The sequence below is a fragment of the Podarcis tiliguerta genome, assembly GCF_965153285.1.
Source record: "Podarcis tiliguerta genome assembly, chromosome: 7".
NCBI lineage: Eukaryota > Metazoa > Chordata > Lepidosauria > Squamata > Lacertidae > Podarcis > Podarcis tiliguerta.
Genome location: NC_139540.1, coordinates 46,866,257 through 46,886,279, shown reverse-complemented (window position 1 = coordinate 46,886,279; position 20,023 = coordinate 46,866,257). Strand labels below are relative to the sequence as shown.

Genomic DNA, 20,023 nt, shown 5'->3' with positions numbered 1-20,023 from the left:
CCTAATGACCCGTTGCTATTACGTTCCGTGAATGTGGACACTTTTGGGTCTAGAAAAGAGAACAGGTTGCTGATGAAATGGCACATGGAAGAAATCTTGGTGCTAAATTTAGATAAAGCTTGACTTTTTAAAAAAAGGGGGGGGGGGAGAGAGAGACATCTTCAAGCATGTGTTTCCTTTCCCAAGCCTGCCTGGTGTACATTTTAAAACTTAAAATGTGCATCAGGTATTGGTGGCGGCGTTGGAGGGTGGGGGAAGTATATCAGATAAACTCCAGATTGCCTGCCAATATGTGTTTGTTTAAGCCAGATCTTTCAGATAGATCAAAAGAGGCCTAAATTAGTTGTGTGATAACTGGGGATAATTGACTAGATCTAATTTTGTGCTTCTGGAAAAGCAAGATACAAGCCCATTCAGAAAAATTGTCAATATCTGCAAGGCAATCAATTGCATTAGAATTGAGCACTCTAAACACTTGAGTGTTAACCCAGATGTAGGGTTTACCATACCTTTAATGGCAGTAAGAGATTATATTAGTATATTCAATTACATTTATGAGAAAAGGCATTACAAACAGCACAGCCTTTTCAACAAACTCAAAGATTAATACACGCACACAAACACACACACACATGGTACAGAGAGAAGGTCTTTAATGAATTGACTCCAATATTTTTGAAGCCTGTTGTAGATTCATTTGTTTTTGAACAGAATTAATGCTGTATTAAAATAAATTCCTAATGTTTTTATTTCCCAAACGGGAAAGGGTTATGGGTGCGTCACAAGATGGACAAAGATGGTATGCACTGATGAGTAGTTAGTGGTCACAAGGACTTTAATCAAAAGTGAATTAATTTGCATTTGTGAAGGGATTATTTTTCTATATATGCTTTCACTTGATCGGGGATGATCTAACACTATTTATAGGTCTGTATATCAGCCTGCTCTCAGAATGGGAGTTTGTTTACTTGTGAACAATTTCAGGACTTTCTATAAACAGTATGTGTGGGGTCTCTGGAGACAGTTTGAGTATACAAAAATATAACACTAAGAAGACTATCTGTAATGTGAATGCCATCATCATGCAGCCCACTGAGGTCACATCATAAAGCATAGCAAAAGGGGATTGTTGAAAGCAGATTCATGATGGCTCCCATGAACACTAAGTTAGTTGACCTTGAAGAAGAGGAGTTTGGATTTGATATCCCACTTTATCACTACCCTAAGGAGTCTCAAAGCGGCTAACATTCTCCTTCTCTTCCTCCCCCACAACAAACACTCTGTGAGGTGAGTGAGGCTGACAGACTTCAAAGAAGTCTGACTAGCCCAAGGTCACCCAGCAGCTGCATGTGGAGGAGCGGAGACGCGAACCCGGTTTAGCAGATTACAAGACTACCGCTCTTAACCACTACACCACACTGGCTCACACCACACTTGACAACCTATTATCCAGGCTTTGGGGAACATTCTAACTCAGGAAAGATCTTAATTCCTTGAGGTGTGAGAAGCTTTTGCTACATGCAGATTAATGTCCTTGCACAAAATTGAATCAGAGCTTTCGCAGGGAAATAAATAGCCTGGAGAAGACACCCTGGTCCCCACTTGCAGGTTAGCATCAGCGAAAGAAAGCGACTTGGAAACACAGTGGGGGGAAATTACCTCGCAGCATTTGAAGCTGCTAATGTGAACTTAGGTAAATTGACCCCTGACCATTAGGTCCAGTCGTGACCGACTGGGCTGCAGCGCTCATCTTGCTTTATTGACTGAGGGAGCCGGCGTACAGCTTCCAGGTCATGTGGCCAGCATGACTAAACCGCTTCTGGCGAACCAGAACAGCGCACGGAAACGCCATTTACCTTCCTGTCGGAGCGGTACCTATTTATCTACTTGCACTGGTGTCCTTTCGAACTGCTAGGTGGGCAGGAGCTGGGACCGAACAACGGGAGCTCACCCTGTTGCAGGGATTCGAACCGCCGACCTTCTGATCGGCAAGCCCTAGGCTCTGTGGTTTAACCCACAGCGCCACCCGTGTCCCTAATGTGAACTTAGTCTAAGTATTAATCACTACATTAAACTGAGTGGCAAATCTACCTGGACAAGTTCATAGAGCCTGTGATATAATAGTTCTTTCACTGAGCCTTACCCTGTTTTGAATTTCCTTTGTTCATCCTTAATACATTTGAGACAAGAGTTTAAATCCATTGTCTGGGCATTGTCTTCCCTCCTGAGTTTGGAGTTTAAAAACTCAGCACCAGAGTCAAAACAGGAAAATCAGCCATATGGTTTTACTTATATGTGTATCTTGCATGCTCGACCCATAAGATGCATTAAAGCACATTTTTTCTATTTTGACTTTTCTTGCTAATCACTCTGCTCTTGGGGTTTTAAATACACTTGCTGCCTAGAGTCATTCCTTAGAACCAACTAATAAACAAGTATTCGCATCCATAAGAGAGCTTGCAGGTAAATGTATCCCACTTTCATGCATTCTATTCCAACCAGCACTGAGAACATTTAATCTTGTGCCTGGGATAGGCTTAACATCTCATACCCTATCACAGCTATAAATGGAAATTTCACACTATTAGAAAGAAGAGGCTCTTAGATTTCCACTGTGACACCAGGGTTCATTCTATTACTGGAAGCACTTCATATTTAGAAAAATGTATATATTTATGATCTTTTCTCCTTTATTATTTAAGTGCTAATCGTGAATATTTGCATTAATAGACTGTGTTTATAGCCTTAAGGAGAACAAATATAATTTTCTACAATTATATTAGCACAATAATAAACAACATTCCCAAGCTATGGGGAATACAGAATTATGATGCAGTAAAAGGCTTGTTCCTTTTTTTTTTTTTTTAATGAAATGTGCCTACCTGAGTATCATGTAAATGCTTGCCAGTCATTCTTTCTTCCTTTTAATTCTTCTCTTATTAGAAGAGTAAATATTGATACAACACGTTGGGCTTACTGTTCCTGGGTAAAAGAGGATTCATCAAGAAAGGGGATTTCAGCATCGTAGACAGTAGTTAAAGCAAAAGATTTGGAAATACGATGTGGGTTTGCATGCCAAAAGGCTTCTGTTATAAAGGCTGCAATCCTGATTGCAGTTATGTTGCTTAAATCCCAATGAAATAAGGGAATTAAAAATTAATTGAGCAGAACTGCAGTTCATATGCATAAACCAAAGAGTATCGTGCACTATCCTACATTGTTTTGCATGTTCCTGTAGCAGTTATAATTTTTGAAACTGAGGATGAGGAAATATCTGTGTTTTTAACTGGAAATACAAGGCACATTTCATTTGCAAAACTACTGAAATTTTGATATGAATACCAGGAGATTTTTATGCACTTATTTCAAATCCCCCAACAACCATTTATACCAAAATCTCAGTAGTTTTCTTTGTGAAACATGTGTAGTATGTCTAGTTTAAAAATTAGGTTGAGGAACTAAAAAATAAGAAACATTTTTTTCCATGCAGATTTTTTTATTATTATTAAATTTAGGCATTAAACCAGGTTGGAAAACCCTTGGCCCTCCAGCTATTGTTGGGTTCAACTCCCATCAGCCAGCATGCCCAATGGTCAGGGATGATGGGGCTTGTAGTCCAGTAACATCAGGGGAGGAGGGCACCAGTTCCCCAGTTCTGCTTTAGTTCTTTTCTTAAACTAGGCAAAGAGAACCCATGGGTCTCCAGATGTTGTTGTGCTACTACACCTTTCATCATTACTGACCATTGGTCATGCAGGGTGGTGCTGATGAGAATTGAATCCCACAACATGTGGAGGGCCAAATGTTCCCCATCGCTTCCTTGCAGTGAAGCACAGCCCTATGTATGGCCAGTTCTGTCCTGTTTCCTGGGAATGCTCTCAAGCTGGTATTGCCCCAGACCAATGCATACATGCAGTTTGGCTCTGCCAGGAGGTTGGAATGGCGGTGGACAAAATGAAGCAGGGCTCAGTGCTAATGTGAGGGGATAATTTGCCTCATTACGAATGCGCTGGAACGTGCAAATGTGCAGTTCCAGTTATTTGGTTTGCTGTTAACAGTGCAGTCCCATGCATAATTACACAGATGTAAGTCTCGCTGTGTTCAGTAGGGAGCACTCCCAGGTAATTCTGTATAGTATTGCAGCTATAATCATGGGATTCCCCCCCCCCCCCCTTTACAGGAAGATTGTTTATATTTTAGTGCTTCATCCAGTTAAACTGTTTTATTAGGACAAGGGAAATATTATTGTTATTCTGCACCATCATCACTTTCAAAATACTGGTGTTCCGCTTTATATTCTATTCCCTTCTTTATCCACACATCTCACTATTTTGATTTTTTCAGATAGATTAGCTACTGTCTGGGGATCTTTTCCTTGTACCATCTGCTGTTTTTCATCTTGTGAAACAGAACCCTAAACATTCCTGCAGTGCCAATTTCTCTTAAGCTGCCATACAAATTACAATGGGGAGATATCACAGCCAAATCATATCATAACTAACTTCTATTGCCTAATCCTTATTAGCTGATAAACAGATATCTCCCCGGCCCAGTGATTAATGTGACAGCATCAAATGTACAAATGATGCAATCCTAAACTCCCTTACCTGGGAGCAAGCCCCTTCTGAACTCAGTGGCATTTGCTTCTGAGTAGACACGGATTGGATTACTCGGTAAAAAAAACAACCCTTAACATATAACTGTCAACAATGGCATACAAGAGCCAACATTCAGACATTTGAGATGGATATTTTAAGTACAATTATCATCCTTAAAATTAGAACCCATTTGTATGTATAAATAGTGTACGCTCACATGAGTCTTAAAAATGTTCTTGCTGTGACCCCACTTTCCAGCCAGGCTCTTGATCTTACATGAAAATACTGAAAAGCCATATTTACATAATAAAACCAGCGTTAATAATAAGCAGCAGGACATACATTAGCATACAGATAAATGAAACTAGTAGATTTAAAAGGCCTGGATAGTGAAATGAGAGAGAGAGACAGAGAGAGACAGAGAGAGAATTGGTTCCATTGTAGAATTGCTCTTACTCTCAATATGTTTCTCTTTAGCCAAAATCTTCTATCCCAACATAAGCCCATTAAGTTGGCTATGTCTCTTTCAGGCAGCAGAACTCACGTCTTTGCCTTCTTCCATGTGGCATTGCTCTTCATGCTTCCCCTTACGCTTCTCTTTTTCATGCTAAACGTATCCAGTTCTTTCAGTTGTGCCCCATAGGGCTTGTTTGCCATAGGACTCACCACCTTCATTGTCATTTGTTGCACTGACATAACTGCTACCAGGAAACTCTGTCAAAACACTCAAGAGTTTTCTCAATCCATTTCTCAGTCCATCAGCCTTCAGGTCTCTCTGTGTGTTTCCCCTTTGCTATATATTAAATGTACTAGCTCACTGTATGTTTATTTCAGAATAAAAGAGCCATAAAAACCCTAATACATCCCTATATATATGTTTTGTAAGAAGAGATGTAAAGGAGATATTAAGGGCACCCAATCAAAGATAAACTATTTTAAGCCCCACTGATTTCAGTGAGACAGTGATGAAATATTTGACTTTGAAATCAATTGGATTTACAAAGTGCTGAATTTGGTGGCATTGTGCCCCAAATATGTAGCAAAATACCCAGTGGATTTTTGTATTGTATATTACATTAATCAGGCATTGACAATTCAATCCTATGTATGATGTGAGTATCACTGAGTACAATACAGCTTATTCCCCAGTAAGTGTGCAGAGGGGTTGCAACCTGAGTTGATTAATTACATGACACTTTTTTCTTTCTTTTTTTGCAGATACTATTCCTCAGTCTCATATGCCTTCTCTTTCTCCTTAATTGCATCCAGGGAGCCAGAAACTGCTGAAGAAGTATATTTAGGACTCCTGAATTTCCCTTCACAAATAGCTCCAAAGTGAGATGCAAATCAAGTTTACATCCTCTACAATCTGGGCAGGCTGCTCACTTTTGAGGTATTCCATTAGCACAACATTCTCAGGCAATACACCCCGTTCTGCATCATTACATCTTGTGCACCGAAACTGCAGAAGCTGCTGACGACATCATTTTTAAAAGTGCATTTCACAGATACAAATTCCTGCTTCTGAAGTGAAGGTTTTCTTTTTAAAATAGCTATCATGAAGTTAAAAGTTACCCAAAGCTTGTATTCACATTCACAACTGTCCCAGATAGATAAGTTCTGGTCAATTGCCAGATTTTTTCCTTTCCCATTTTTCCTAGCAGTTAGGGACCTAGCCCATACAATAGGTGAGGGGATAGCCCTGCATTTTGATTTTATGAGAAAGGCAGGTAACCTATTGCTTCTTTAGAAAACATTCATGAAATATATTTCCACAAGGACACTAGGTAGAACCACCTCAGACAGGCATCATATGATATGTGCCCAGGCCAAAATTTTAGAAAAGGAGGCAAGTAATGACTTCAAGCCTTAGAAGGTTTCTCCTCATAAAAAATAGCTATTTGGCTCACCATTTCTATACACCTGGGCAGAGAACTGGGCGGTTCTCATGCACAAGCCCCATTGACAAGGGGTGTGGATCTGGCCATGCCCCCACTTCTCACATCACAAGCAACTATACATTCCATCAGGTACTTGTTGTGATGTACGTTACCTAATCCCTGCTTCAAGATTTTGAGGTACTGGCCGTTTCCATTCTGGGCTTTTTTCTCAATTGCTGCAAGATGTATTCACCAACTCTTTCTACAATATCTTTTTAGGTAGCAACTTGCTTGTCTGGGATCAAACACACTGGAAAATTAAATGGACTGAACCACAGCCAGAATGTAGTAACAGATAGGTCATGGAACAAAAACACATTGCTTTGTAACCAGATCAAGCTTTCTTCCTAAGGAATCAGTTCAGCTTCTTGTGGTTAGGATTTCTGTAGCGTCCCCCCCTCCCTTGGTACAAGACACTAAACAGGAGTTTAAAGTGCCACTGAACTTCACAAGACCATCACATCACACCACATCAATATGCTTTATATTAATGTTATTGAAATCTGACAGGTGGGAAAAGCCTGAAACTGCTGTTGGTTCTGTATTAATCTGATTACAGCTAAATAAAGAGAAATATGTCAATCCCTGGGGTTCCTCCTCACCCCCTGCTATCCTAAAGGATACCTCAGCACTGCAAGGATACATACTATTTGGAAAATCCATTGCACAGTCAACATAAAGTCAATGTACTTGCTCAGGGCGGGGGGAAATATTGCAACCGTACTCCAACTCTTGATGAGTGCAGTAAAAGCTACTGATCAGAAAAATTAAAGAACTCAGTTGAGACATGGCCACCAGGTCTATCCCAAGCAAAGTGTACATTTATGGGAGCTCGTTTTTATCTTTGAGATAGCTGTAGAGCGCATTCAGTCCTCCATCTATAATCTGTGGCAGTGGCTTGGACAAAGGGTTGTGCACAATGTGTAGCCCCTTATCCATTGGATTCCAAGCAATTTTTGGCAATCGGCGGAGCAAATAGAGTTCATCTGGAAGCATTTGAATGGAATTGTAATCAACATTTAGCAGTTCAAGAGCAGTGACTGAGCAGATAGACCTTGGCAAGCTGCGAATCTTGTTATAATCAGCAATCAAGATCTGCAGGTTGACTAGAAATTGGATACTGTCTCCAATGTTTTCAAGCTTGTTGCAGCCTACATGTAGAAAATCTAAATTCCGCAACGCAAAAACACTTAGGGGAATGTAAATGAAGCGATTGTTGCTGAGGTTCAGCTTTCGCAGGTTGATCAGGTCTGTGATGCTCGAAGGGAGATGGGAGATGCAGTTGTGAGAGAGGCTCAAGACTTCCAGCTTCTTGCAGTGTCCGAGTTCGGCCGGTACTTCCGTCAAGCAATTCATGTTGACAAATAAAACCTTCAGGTTCCTGAGTAGCCCAATCTCTTTCGGCAGAGACCTCATGCGATTCCCACACAGGTTCAGCACCACCAGCCTGTCAAGTTTCGCCAAAGCAGGAGGAAGGACCACCAGCTGGTTGTGGGAGAGGTTCAGTTTCTGGACCTGTGGCAATCCCCACAAAAAGTCAGGCGTCCTTGTCATCCCTTTCATGATGAGGCTCAAGCTGACATACTGCAGTCCACGCTTCAGGAGTGCTCTTGGGTCTTTCCCAGAGAGGAGAGCGTCTTCCCACAGAGGTAACTTCTGACTCCTCTTCAACAGCATCGTGCTTTTCTTCTCTTGGTTCTTGGTGTTCCTTCCACCCATAAACCCTCCAGCTTTGCTGCTTATGCTGAGGGAGGTTTTGTTTTATGGGCTTCTGCAACTAACACCTGGCAAAAGGTTTCAGCTTTCAGGAGGTTCATAAAAGAAGATCCACCCAAGAAGAAGTGCAAAGACTTTGAAGAGCACCTTTCCTGCTAAACAGCCTCTGCAGCTGCTGAAAGAAGTTTCACTTTTCCAGGATGGGGCTTAAAGATGTTTTCCTTGGTGCTATCTGCTGTCATGACACGCTGGCGACTGACACTTCTGAGCAAACCTGTTCCATTCAAGCTGAATGCCACGAGGCAGCTGTCACTGTCATTTTGTCTGGGGCTTTATTGGAGAGATACGCATCCTCATTGCAAAGAGGTCACTGCAGTGCTGTATATAACTTTACCATGTCAGCTTTCTTGGATATCTGGAGCATGAGGTAGCAGCAGGACAATTAGGAAGAGTAACTATAAAAAACATGGAGAGAGGATGATCCCCTCCCCTCTCCCAGCACTGTTTATTCAGCTGAGGAACAACTTTCATAATAACTTTAATATTTACAGCTGCAATTTTTTAAAAAGAGGGAATTCCACACATAAATTTTATTTTCGGATTCAATTTTATTCAAATTCAAAAATAATCCAGGATGCCATTTTCGGAGGTGACTTCAAGGACACGTGTGCTTCTCCTTCCCCTTGAAAATGGCAAGAAAGAACTGTATGGTGCCCCAAATTTCATCTTTATTCCCAAGATTTTGTGGGTTCGTGATATTGCAAATGGATTTTTTTTCTGTCTACAATCCTACACCCACTTACCTGGGAATAAGCTTCATTGCACTCAATGGACCTTGTTTCTGAATAGACATGTATAAGATTGCACTGGTAACAATTTCTAAAAGTCAGCACAGTTAAACCCCGCAATTACTTCCTTTGGGAATAAAAGTGCTTAACTTTGAAAGGATCGTACAGATCTGAATGAGGACAATCAAGCTGACCGATTTGATTAAAATAAGCCGGAATGCACCTGCTTATTTCAGATAGTGCTTGACCACGGGCAACTACTGTGGAGAGATAAATCACATTTTCCTATGCAGCTGGGACTCCTATTCCAAAAAGGAAACACAGCCTAATGCTCTGAGAAAAGAATATGTTATCAACAGATTTTCACTTAACAAAACAAAACCACCCTTCCACAGGCACATAAGTATACAAGTGATAACTCTTTCTATATAGTTGGAAGACAAAGCCATTCTGAACAGCTTGCCTGGAGTCACACTACAGTTCAGTACCAACTTCTGACTTCCAGTTCCCTTCCCATCCCTTTCCTTTGGACCATGATGTCCTGAGGGCAGAGAAAATGAAAGAGAAGTTGAACATTAATTGAGCAAGTACAATCTAATTCTAGCTGGTATTAAGTTTAAAACAATTGCATGTTTCTTAAACTGAAAGCACCCTAGACTTGATGTTTGTTCCTCATAAAACAAAAAACATTGAAAAAGGAGCAAATCAATTTGACCAGAAAGGATGTGGATTCAGCCAATTGCATCTCAAGTTCATTGAAATAATGAATGAAAAGAACAGGCATGGAAGTAATGTAACCAAAGCTGCTTCGTAGGGTTAATCTCAGATTCATGACTGCTCTACAAATTTCACAGGCAGAAGTTAAAGAAACTCTGGAAGATCAATAAGTCATTTAAAAAAAACAAACTGCAGGCAGACTTTATTAAACCATGTCCCACTTAGTCCATTATGGCTTTGTCTTGAATAGAGAATACTGACAGTTCATCCTTTAATATTTAAACTATTGAGTAGCTCCAGCTAAAGATAACACCTTGATGAGAGAATACCAGTGATCCTCTGTAGCAAAATATGACAAGTTCTCAACAAGTCGTATTTTTCAAGGCATTCATCCTCCACCAGTCACTGTAGCTTGCTGGTTTGTCTGCATCCCTGGTTCTGGAAAAAAGAAAAATACTGATAGTGGACTTCCTAAAGGCACCACTTTAGGAATTGTCTATCATGTCATATGTGCTGTGCTGGCTCGCCAGATGCAGCTTGTCACGCTGGCCACGTGACCCGGAAGTGTCTGCCTATAGAGTGAGATGAGCGCACAACCCTAGAGTCTGGCAAGACTGGCCCCTACGGGCAGGTGTACCTTTACCTTTACCTGTCACATAATGTTCCACTCTCCTTGGTTATCTCCCTCTCTCTTTAATTAGTGCCCAGTTCTGCCAAGTAGGAAAAAGTGCACGGCCATATTCTGAAGAGACAAGTTATAAAGCAAAAGTCTCTTTTGATCAGAAGTTGCCAATGGAAGAACTGGGCGATAAGCCATAGAGAGGTAGGAGCCTAGTAATTAGAAAAGAAAGTAAAAATGAAAAGAACAAAAATTTGAAAAGGGCAGAAAATCTTTACTTCTCTTGTCCGTACTGTTTTTCATTGAGAATGATCCCAAGATGTAGATTAAAAGGAACAAGAAACTGTAGCAGAATGGAGCCCAGCAAGTGGGAAGAACTTGGTCTCAAATATTGCACCTTCCAGTTTGAACAGATTATCTGAAACCATACAGTATTTTAATGAGCAGTTCAGACAGCTTTTTGCATTCATTATGTCTCTTCTCTGCATTTCTTCCACTGTCTTATACAAAATAAGAAACCCCATCCAGCAGCACAATATTGTACTTTTTGTACCATGAACTGAAGGAAATTTTGTTCAAGGATGGAGAGTTCCACCCACTAAAGGGGCCCTTACTAATTAAGCAGTAATTCAAGAGGGGAGAACAAAGGAAGAAAGTGGTGCTGTATCCAGATCACTCTGCTTGGGCTGAGCCAACCTGGGCTGATTTAGTCTGGATCCTGCCAAATTCTTCTGATTCAGTTTGGGCAGATTTTGGTCACAGCCCTGATTTGTGTTAACTACAACTGTGGCTGTTTGTGGACTGTGATAGCCTGACCTCAGTTGTCCATGCTCTGGACTGTTGCAAAACACTCTATATGGGGCTACCTTTTTAGACAACCCAGAAGCTACAGCTAGTGCAGAATGCGTCTGCTTGGTTAGTGAGTTGGAGCAGCCTAATGGAACTAAGTGTAGGGTTGCCATACGTCCGGAATTTCCCGGATATAGCTGGAATACTGCAGTCAGAAGCAGTGTCCAGGTGGAAATCACAAAAATCTATGGGAAATTTCTGGCGTATGATAACCCACATTGGCAGTGTTGCTTTCCTTAAAAAACAACAACACAACCCTCAACAACTTTTGTGTCTGGATTTTCACTTTTTGAAATATGGCAACCCTAGTCAGCCGTCCAGGAGCAAAGTACCTGAAGTACCAAAATGCTGCCCACCAATATCAAGCATCATGGGCCTGATGATTGACAGGGAAGGCCCCATTGGTGGAATGTTGTGGAATGCCTTCCCTGGTCTCCCTCCTTCCCTCCCTCCCTCCCTCCCCCTCTATATTAAGATTTAGGGGGAATTTAAAACATTCCTATGCACCTAGGCATTTGATGCCCAAAAGGTACTGTTTGACAGTCTGGGAATTATTATCTGTGAGGTTTTGTGACTGTTTTAAAATGTTTTTAGATGTTTCTAATTATAGTTTCCGTATGGTTTTCCCAGTTGTGATGTATGGAAGTGAGAGCTGGACCATAAAGAAGGCTGATCGCCGAAGAATTGACGCTTTTGAATTATGGTGCTGGAGGAGACTCTTGAGAGTCCCATGGACTGCAAGAAGATCAAACGCATCCATTCTTAAGGAAATCAGCCCTGAGTGCTCACTGGAAGGACAGATCGTGAAGCTGAGGCTCCAATACTTTGGCCATCTCATGAGAAGAGAAGACTCACTGGAAAAGACCCTGATGTTGGGAAAGATGGAGGGCACAAGGAGAAGGGGACGACAGAGGATGAGATGGTTAGACAGTGTTCTCGAAGCTACAAACATGAACCTGACCAAACTGCGGGTGGCAGTGGAAGACAGGAGTGCCTGGCGTGCTCTAGTCCATGGGGTCACGAAAAGTCGGACATGACTGAACGACTAAACAACAACAACAACAATTATTTTTAAAAGGATATATCTATAAATCTATACAAAATTTAAACTGTATTGTTTTACTACTTTGTTGTTTGTAGCTTCTTTGGGAGGAAGGACAGGACAGAAATTTAATTAACTAAGTGAAGCAAAAGTTAAAGCTTCGAAATACTGTTTAATGCCACAGTGTTTAAACAGTGTACAATAGGCTTAAAGCAGAAAATCAGTTCAAATTAACCATAACTTCATAAGAACACTTAAAAATGTTGAAATAAAAATGTTTTTGCCATGCACTGGAATTTCAGCAAGGAGGGAAGTTCAATGAGGGGGTCTGCCTGGTCTTAATATTTGGAAGCATTGTTTTGATGGCACAAGCCTATGATCTGCAGATGGCTGATATCCTCTCTCATCCTTTGGATCCAATGCTATGAAGTTTGTCAACAGCAGAAGGATTACATAGAAAGACAGACAAAGCCAGCCAGAGTAGCTGAGGCATCGCAGTCAGAGGGGCAGGGTACAAATTATAAAATTATTATTATTATTATTATTATTATTATTATTAAAGCTTACTCACTGAAGAGGAATGCCACAGAGGAAGAGGATGAACCCGGCAACTCTAGTGCAGAAGGTGAAAGGTGACTTTGGAGAGGTTGGATAAACAGTTTTCTTCCGTGGCAATCAGGGAAGAGAGCAGCAGTAAAAGGGCGCTGTGTTTGACACTTACCAGGCAGTGTCAATCAAAACCTGTGAAAGATCATTTAGAGGTGAAGAGGCTGCACATAGCCTACAGAGTATCACCAATGCACAAATTGTAAGACCGTGGAAGAAATTTCTGTCTGGAAGCAACATCAATACCAGTCTGATCACATTCCTAAATGATGAGTGGCAGAAAAAAGATTATAGAGAGAAGCTGGGGGAGAAGGTGCTCTTCACGACAGTCAATGGGAAATCTGTAAAATAAAAAAGACAGCAGAAAGGAGGTGCCTTCTCCCTGGCGTATGCATGAAGAAGGGGAATGCAGGACTATGTCTGCATGCATCCCTTGCTACTGAATAGAGCTCTGCTTTGATGAAACGTATGTATTGGTTATGTGCCTGGAATTTTGTGACAGAATTGTGGCACAATTGTTCCTGAAATGAGGTGGTACGACTTGCAGCACTCTGGAAAATCACCTCAAGGCTTGGCAGAGATGTATGTAGGGCTTTGATTAGGAAGTATGCACACACTGGATAGGATCATGCAAGTGCATTTGCCAGTAAAGGCCCAGTTCGAGATCCTTCTGGCACTTCCCTGCCTGTGAGAAGTGAGGTTACAGGGAACCAGGCAGAGGGCCTTCTCGGTAGTGGTGCCCACCCTGTGGAATGCCCTCCCGTCAGGCGTCAAGGAAACAAACAACTGACTTTTAAAAGACATCTGAAAGGAAGTTTTAAATGTTTGATGTTTTATCGTGTTTTTAATATTCTGTTGTGAGCCACCCAGAGTGGCTGGGGAAACCCAGCCAGGTGGGCAGGGTATAAATAAAAAGTTATTGCTATTGTTAAAAAATAGTCAAATGCCCTGCAAAATTTTGGAAAACATTTTATGAGTTGGAGGAAGAGTGGAATCTGTAAGCTGACATAATGGAAAAAACTAGAGACAGATGCATGTTGTCTTTATACTCCCAAAGTTCCTGGAGTGGGTGTCAGTGATCTAAGGTACCACATGTACTTGAAAGGTAGAGAGTTACCAACTGCCACCATGCAGGGATTGTTTGATGAAACATGCCCAATGTGCAAACTATCAGGCTGCGATATGGAAAAGGTGTTTAGAGCAGGACTCAAAAACACCAAGGCCTGTTGGGAGGTGCTGGAAGTTGGAAGTCAGAGGTGCGACTGAGCACCTAGCTGTACCCTTGATGAAGGGCCTGTCAGGACCTGAGACTGTGGTCAGTCTATTATCCTGCAAGTGTGAGCTTTCAGAATGTGTGTGCATGAAAAACGGGCTCATGTACAAACTAACCAACTTTAGTAACCAGGACTTAAGTTCAGAGGACAATGAACATTGATTTGAGAAGGAAAAAGGTGATAATTAGGATGACTAATTGGAAAATGAACAAGTCAAACTATATATGCCCCCACGACAAACTAAATAAACATTTCATTTAACATGTGAAATTGTGAAGTTTCTTGTGAAGTTGCTAAAGTTGACAGTGCCTTGTTCTGGAAGATAGCAGTGGGCTGGATTCAATTATGTGGCATGTCATAGGGGACATTCCCCTGCTGGCATACATGCATCATTTGAGGGTGACCCAGTGCTTAGTTTTTCATAATTGTGGACTGAGGTTCCTTTGCATTAATGTACTTTGCATAAAACAACACATCCCTCCCCCTGCCCAGAGAATAATGGTGGACCATTGATGGAGGTGCACAATGTGGGGTACTATAATTCATATTTTGTGGTGTTGATTCAAATAAATGATTTAGGCTATTCACACAGCTCTTTGTTAAATAAGGGTTTGGGAACCAGGAAGCAACTTCAGCATCATAAAGAACACATAACTGCAAGGCCACTTCCTGTCTTCTCACTACTGAGGTATCAATCTTGTAATAAAACCCACACTCAACTTGATTCAGCATACATGGTACCAATTTCCACTCGTGTACTATAAGCATGAAAGTGGCCAATCTCTATATTGTGTATCCACACATATTTTGCAGGGGAAATATTTCATAGTAAGCTGGATATTTCTCACATTTTGTGGACAACATTTTACCGATGGATTCTAGCATTATGTACAGGTATGTCATTATTATGTTCCTGATGATTTCCACTACTTGAGAAATGGTTCGGTTCAGTTTTATTTCCATATTGGCCATAGGCCATATTATGTTCCTGATGATTTAATGTTGAGAGCATGGTAGATTTGTTGCTGTAATTTTTCCTCTGCCATATATTTTGCTACAAATTGTAATTGCTTATATAATTTTTCTGAGACATGCTGCTTTAACAGTGCAATCAAACAGTGCCATCTAGTGGATATCTACACTTCATTCAGAAGAAAAAGTCCGAAGCATTTTGTGAGGAAGATTATTTAAGCAAGCTTCCAAAAGAATTGAGAGACGATCGCGTAGAGCAGTGGTTTCCAACTGGTGGTCTGAGAACCCCAGTGGGTCTGTGGCACCATTCACGTAACAAAAACTACCTAAGAGATATCAACATTTTCAAAAGCTTGCCTTGGCTTTTGAAAAACAAGGGATCTGCAGTACTTAACTAGGAACCACAGGTGTAGAGGAAGGAAAAAGAAAAAGTTATTTTAACTATAACTGGAATACAGTGCAATAAAAAATATCTACCCTTTGCCAAATACTGTTACGTTTGTCTTTTTGTTAAATACCTGGCAAACTAATAGATTAATTATTACTATATAGCCATTAAAAATCTGCACAGTCTGCTTCATCAAACTTGAAATGCCAGGGAGCAATGCAATCTCTGTAGCACTAGAGCAGGCACCCCCAACCTGCAGCCCTCCAGATGTTTTGGCCTACAACTCCCATGATCCCTAGCTAACAGGAACAGTGGTCAGGGATGATGGGAATTGTAGTCCAAAACATCTGGAGAGCCGAAGGTTGCGGATGCCTGCATTAGAGAGAACCTTTAGAAATGATTGTGCCAATTGCTGTCCTCACTTCACTGTTCTGCTGTAAAACAAAAGCTTCAACAGGAGCACTTGCTCTCTCCACTGGGAAGTCCTCCTGAGCCATCAGGAATCCATTAAATTCCATCAGCCTCCAAGGGCAGACCATCTGAACAGGTCCCCACATCTGAGGTGGGAAAAGCTAGACCAAACATCACCACAAATTGGTCTGACCATGACAATGGGGCAGTATCTACCCCTTCTACTTCCAGACCACCCCTCTTCCCATTTGGAGCAAAGGCCAAATTGAGCGGGTGTTGGACCAATGACCATTTGAGATAGTCCCATGTTTGCCATGAAATCCTATGGCCTGAGACATCCTCAGTGTGGATGTTGAAGTTGCCCAGGACCACTATCACTATCAGAGAAGTTGTTAGCTAGCAGAGTGGGTGGTGCATCAACAATTTCCCTAACCTGTGCCTTTGGCCCTGCAATCATTCTCCAAATAGGAGGAGTTTCCTGGTGGTTTGACATCACAAAGCCAAATAAGACTAAAGTCAAGAAGCATTGTCCTTCCTCTGGTGGCCCACCTGCCAACAGTACTTCTATCTTGTCTGCATTGCTTCCGCTATTCTATCCAGACTTTCATAGCTAACAGTGTTTCCACTGCCTCCCTAGGATCAGATGCAAATGAGAAACAGCTGGGCCTCATCAATGTACTGATGACTTCACATCCCAGTCTCCAAATGTCTTCAACCCAGGGATTTCATGCAGATGTTAATGAAGTATAGGGGATAGAATGCAATCCTGTAGAGCTCCATGAACCACAATCCAAATAGTCCTCCAGACCCACCTTCTGGATCCTACCCCTCAGGATAGGATCCAGTTCAGTACAGTGCCACCAGGATCTGTTCTGCCAGGTGTCCCAGAAGAATGCTGTGGTTGGTGGTACCAAGTGCCATTGAGAGGTCAAAGAGAATCAAGAGACTCACACCATGTGTGATAATATCATGAAGTCAAATGGGTGAGGATGATGGTTCCTGCCTTCACCTTGAATAGGTAAGGATTTTCATTTCGTTACCTCCTGAGCAACTGCCAAAATGGGAGCTGCATAAACCCTGCACCCAAATGGCATTGGCCCTTTACTACACATTTTTTCCACAGTAAATAAATAGTGAATAAAGCAACAATTTCAAAGAATATACTTTATTCACAAGAGCCTGTTTGAAATATGATACAACTGTTGCAAGCCCGCAATTAAATGGAACAAGATACTGGGCGTGGGGGGGGGTCTTTTATGCCTAGCTTTAAAATAACTTTCTAACACTGACACTTTCAGTAGAAGTAATAACTTTAAGAACAAAAATAAAGGTACTGCGCTTTATAGAACTGGTTTTAATGATTTTAAAGAAAAAGCAACATTTCGGTTTAATCTGCAAGGGAAATTAAGCCACTTTTTTGCTGGTTATGCCAAGAGAGGCAATAATCAAATGATAATGCTGAATGGCTTGTTATACTTTAATACATATCAATCAGTAAAATCATACAAACCTAATAAAATATCAGTTTTTATATAACATAAAACAGTAATGAATGCTTTTAAACCAAAATAACCTGTCAGTAATTTCCTGAAAAGAATAGTTTACCTTGCTATATTTTGGGCAATGAGTCAGCTATATTTTGGACAATGAGTTCCACTGGTAAGGAGAATGATTTAGAAAGTCCTGTTGTGTTCTCTTTGTGAATTAATCAGCTGAAAGGGTTCAGAGAAGGCCCACCTTGGTTTTAACTGTCAGGAGCTGGGCCAACACTGGCTTTGGAGTGGTCCTGTATCACTTCAGGCCTGAGCTTCTTTACATGCAAGGTCAATCAACAGAGAACCATCACAGAGCTTTTGCATGTGTGTGGGGGGGGGGGAGAGAGACTTGGACATCACCTCCCAGTGTTTTCAGTAATTTTGATTCTCCCTGGACCCTTGGGTCTCAGATCCCTTTAAACAAGTGAAACATGACACTATATGTCTTGGTTTATTTCATGCTAATGAAAGGAGACCTGTGGTCCTCCAGATATTATTGAACTACGGCTCCTATCATTCCTGACTGTTGTCCATGCTGGCTGGAGCTGAAGTTCAACAACAGCCAGAGGCTCACAGGTTTCTTACTTCTGCCTTAAGCAGAGAATACTATGCTGTCGACTGGTCAGCAGTGGTGGCTGATAGCCATTGAAACTAGTAGCAAAGTAAAACATGGAAACATGGACTGTTAGACCTTTGAAATATCCACTTCTAAATTGCTTCCAAAGTCCCCCACTTCCTTTAGCATAGAAAGAAACAGGGCTTCCCCCCCGCTGGATCTCGCCGGAACTCAATTCCGGCACCTCAGGTGGGCACCACTGCCATTATAAGAGAACAAGGGAGGTGTTCATTGTGAATTCCAGCACTTCTTTTTCTAGAAAAACAGCACTAGAAAGAGACCACACATTTGGTAACTTAAAAATGATTTATTTACAAATTCTTCAAAGGTCAGATTCATGTGCTTTTCCATACGGCAGAAAGAAAAGATTGGCAGTATAACTTAGTTGCAAAATGGTAAATGTTTCTAAATTATTGGTATAGAAACACAAAGATGGCTTGCTAAAGCCACATGGTCTGAACTTGGAGCATGCAGCTTTGATTTCCTTACAGGTAGGATTCACACTGTGGAATGAGAGATAACAAAGATCTTAGTATCCCTTCCTCCCAAAGGTGAGGGTGTGTGACATAGCTAAGCCTGGCAGGACAGTTTACTCTATGGTCTTAACCCCTCATGCATTAATTAGAGATACACATGTTATATGAGGCTGGTTATATGAGGCTGATCTATCCCAAATGAGGTTGGTGTGGTGCTGCTGCATTTAAAATTAAGACTTAAATAGAAGCACACTCAAAGCCGCTAGGCAGGAGATGAAAGATAGAAGAATATTGTCATGGTAAATGAACAGCTAAAATGTTGAGTCAGTGATAGCAACTCAAGCACACCTGAAAAGTTTTTTTTTACTTGTCTCAGTGCAGAGACTGATGATAAAAGTCAGCAAGAGAATTTATCTCTTGAGACTCCTAATTAGGTTCTGATTCCACATGTTTCTCATTCTTAGTAACATGACTCTAATCAACAGCTCTTGTTTACACAGAAACACAATCTTTATAAATTACTAAATCCCCCTTACCCAGCCTTCAGTTTATACTGAATACATTTGCAAGTTGTCTTTTCTTACTCATCAAGATAGCAAGACACCAGGTCATCAAACACTAAGGCAAATTTAGTGATGGAATTATCTTAAAGCAAACTCTAGAATTATTTCAGATTAGATTCACAATGCCTTTCAACTCACAACCAGAAAGTATGTAGAAATCTATAATTTCATTGTCACAGATGCTTTAACAGAATCGCAACCTAATATATTTTGGACAGGATTCTGAAGCACCCCCCAATATAATGGGGACACCGTCAGAAAACCAGCTTCTCTCTTAACCACAAGTTGGGCCAGTGCAAGGTATTTTGGCACCTAATGCAAAATAAGATTCCATTAAATGTCCAGAAGCCATTAAATGTTCTGGCATTTGAATGGTACATCAGTAGTGATAATGAATCATCATCTAGTATTGCATCTGAGAGCAATAAACTTTCTTAGAGGGAAGGGGACAGTTTGCAATACCTCGTCACTGCTCCCTGTCTCTGCCTAATAATATAATATGGTACAAAATGGAGAAACATTTATGTGGTTTACTGTCAGTTTCCATGAACATGTGAACCATGTTATAAATGCATATTCTGCAGCTTTGTCTTGGTTCATCTATTGTTTTAGACTGATTTTTTTTCAACCACTGAGTTTCCATTCAGATCCAACTTTTTATAGTTATCTCATGCTAATGATCTACATGGAACCATAGTTTTAAGTTCAATGAGTATTCAGGTAACTACCTACTTCCTGTCTACCCAACTCAGATTTTTCATAGAAATGCATTCTAAATCTTAAGAGGCAATTTAAGGGTGCCCATCATCAGGACATGCGACGATGGGTGGAGTGGCCGTGACTTGCCCCTACATCAAACAGCACCCTAGGCAAGGAGCATCTATCACGTTCACTCTATTGGTTTAATATATTT

The 20,023-nt window shown here is 41.1% G+C and overlaps 1 protein-coding gene across 1 annotated transcript; it reads right to left on the bottom strand.

Annotated features, from left to right (window-relative positions):
* Positions 1-7,007: 7,007 nt before the first annotated feature.
* Positions 7,008-8,702, bottom strand: LRRC30 (leucine rich repeat containing 30). The gene has a single exon (XM_083450233.1). The coding sequence runs from the start codon at positions 8,255-8,257 to the stop codon at positions 7,361-7,363; it is 897 nt and encodes a 298-aa protein (XP_083306359.1). The 5' UTR covers positions 8,258-8,702; the 3' UTR covers positions 7,008-7,360.
* Positions 8,703-20,023: the final 11,321 nt, after the last annotated feature.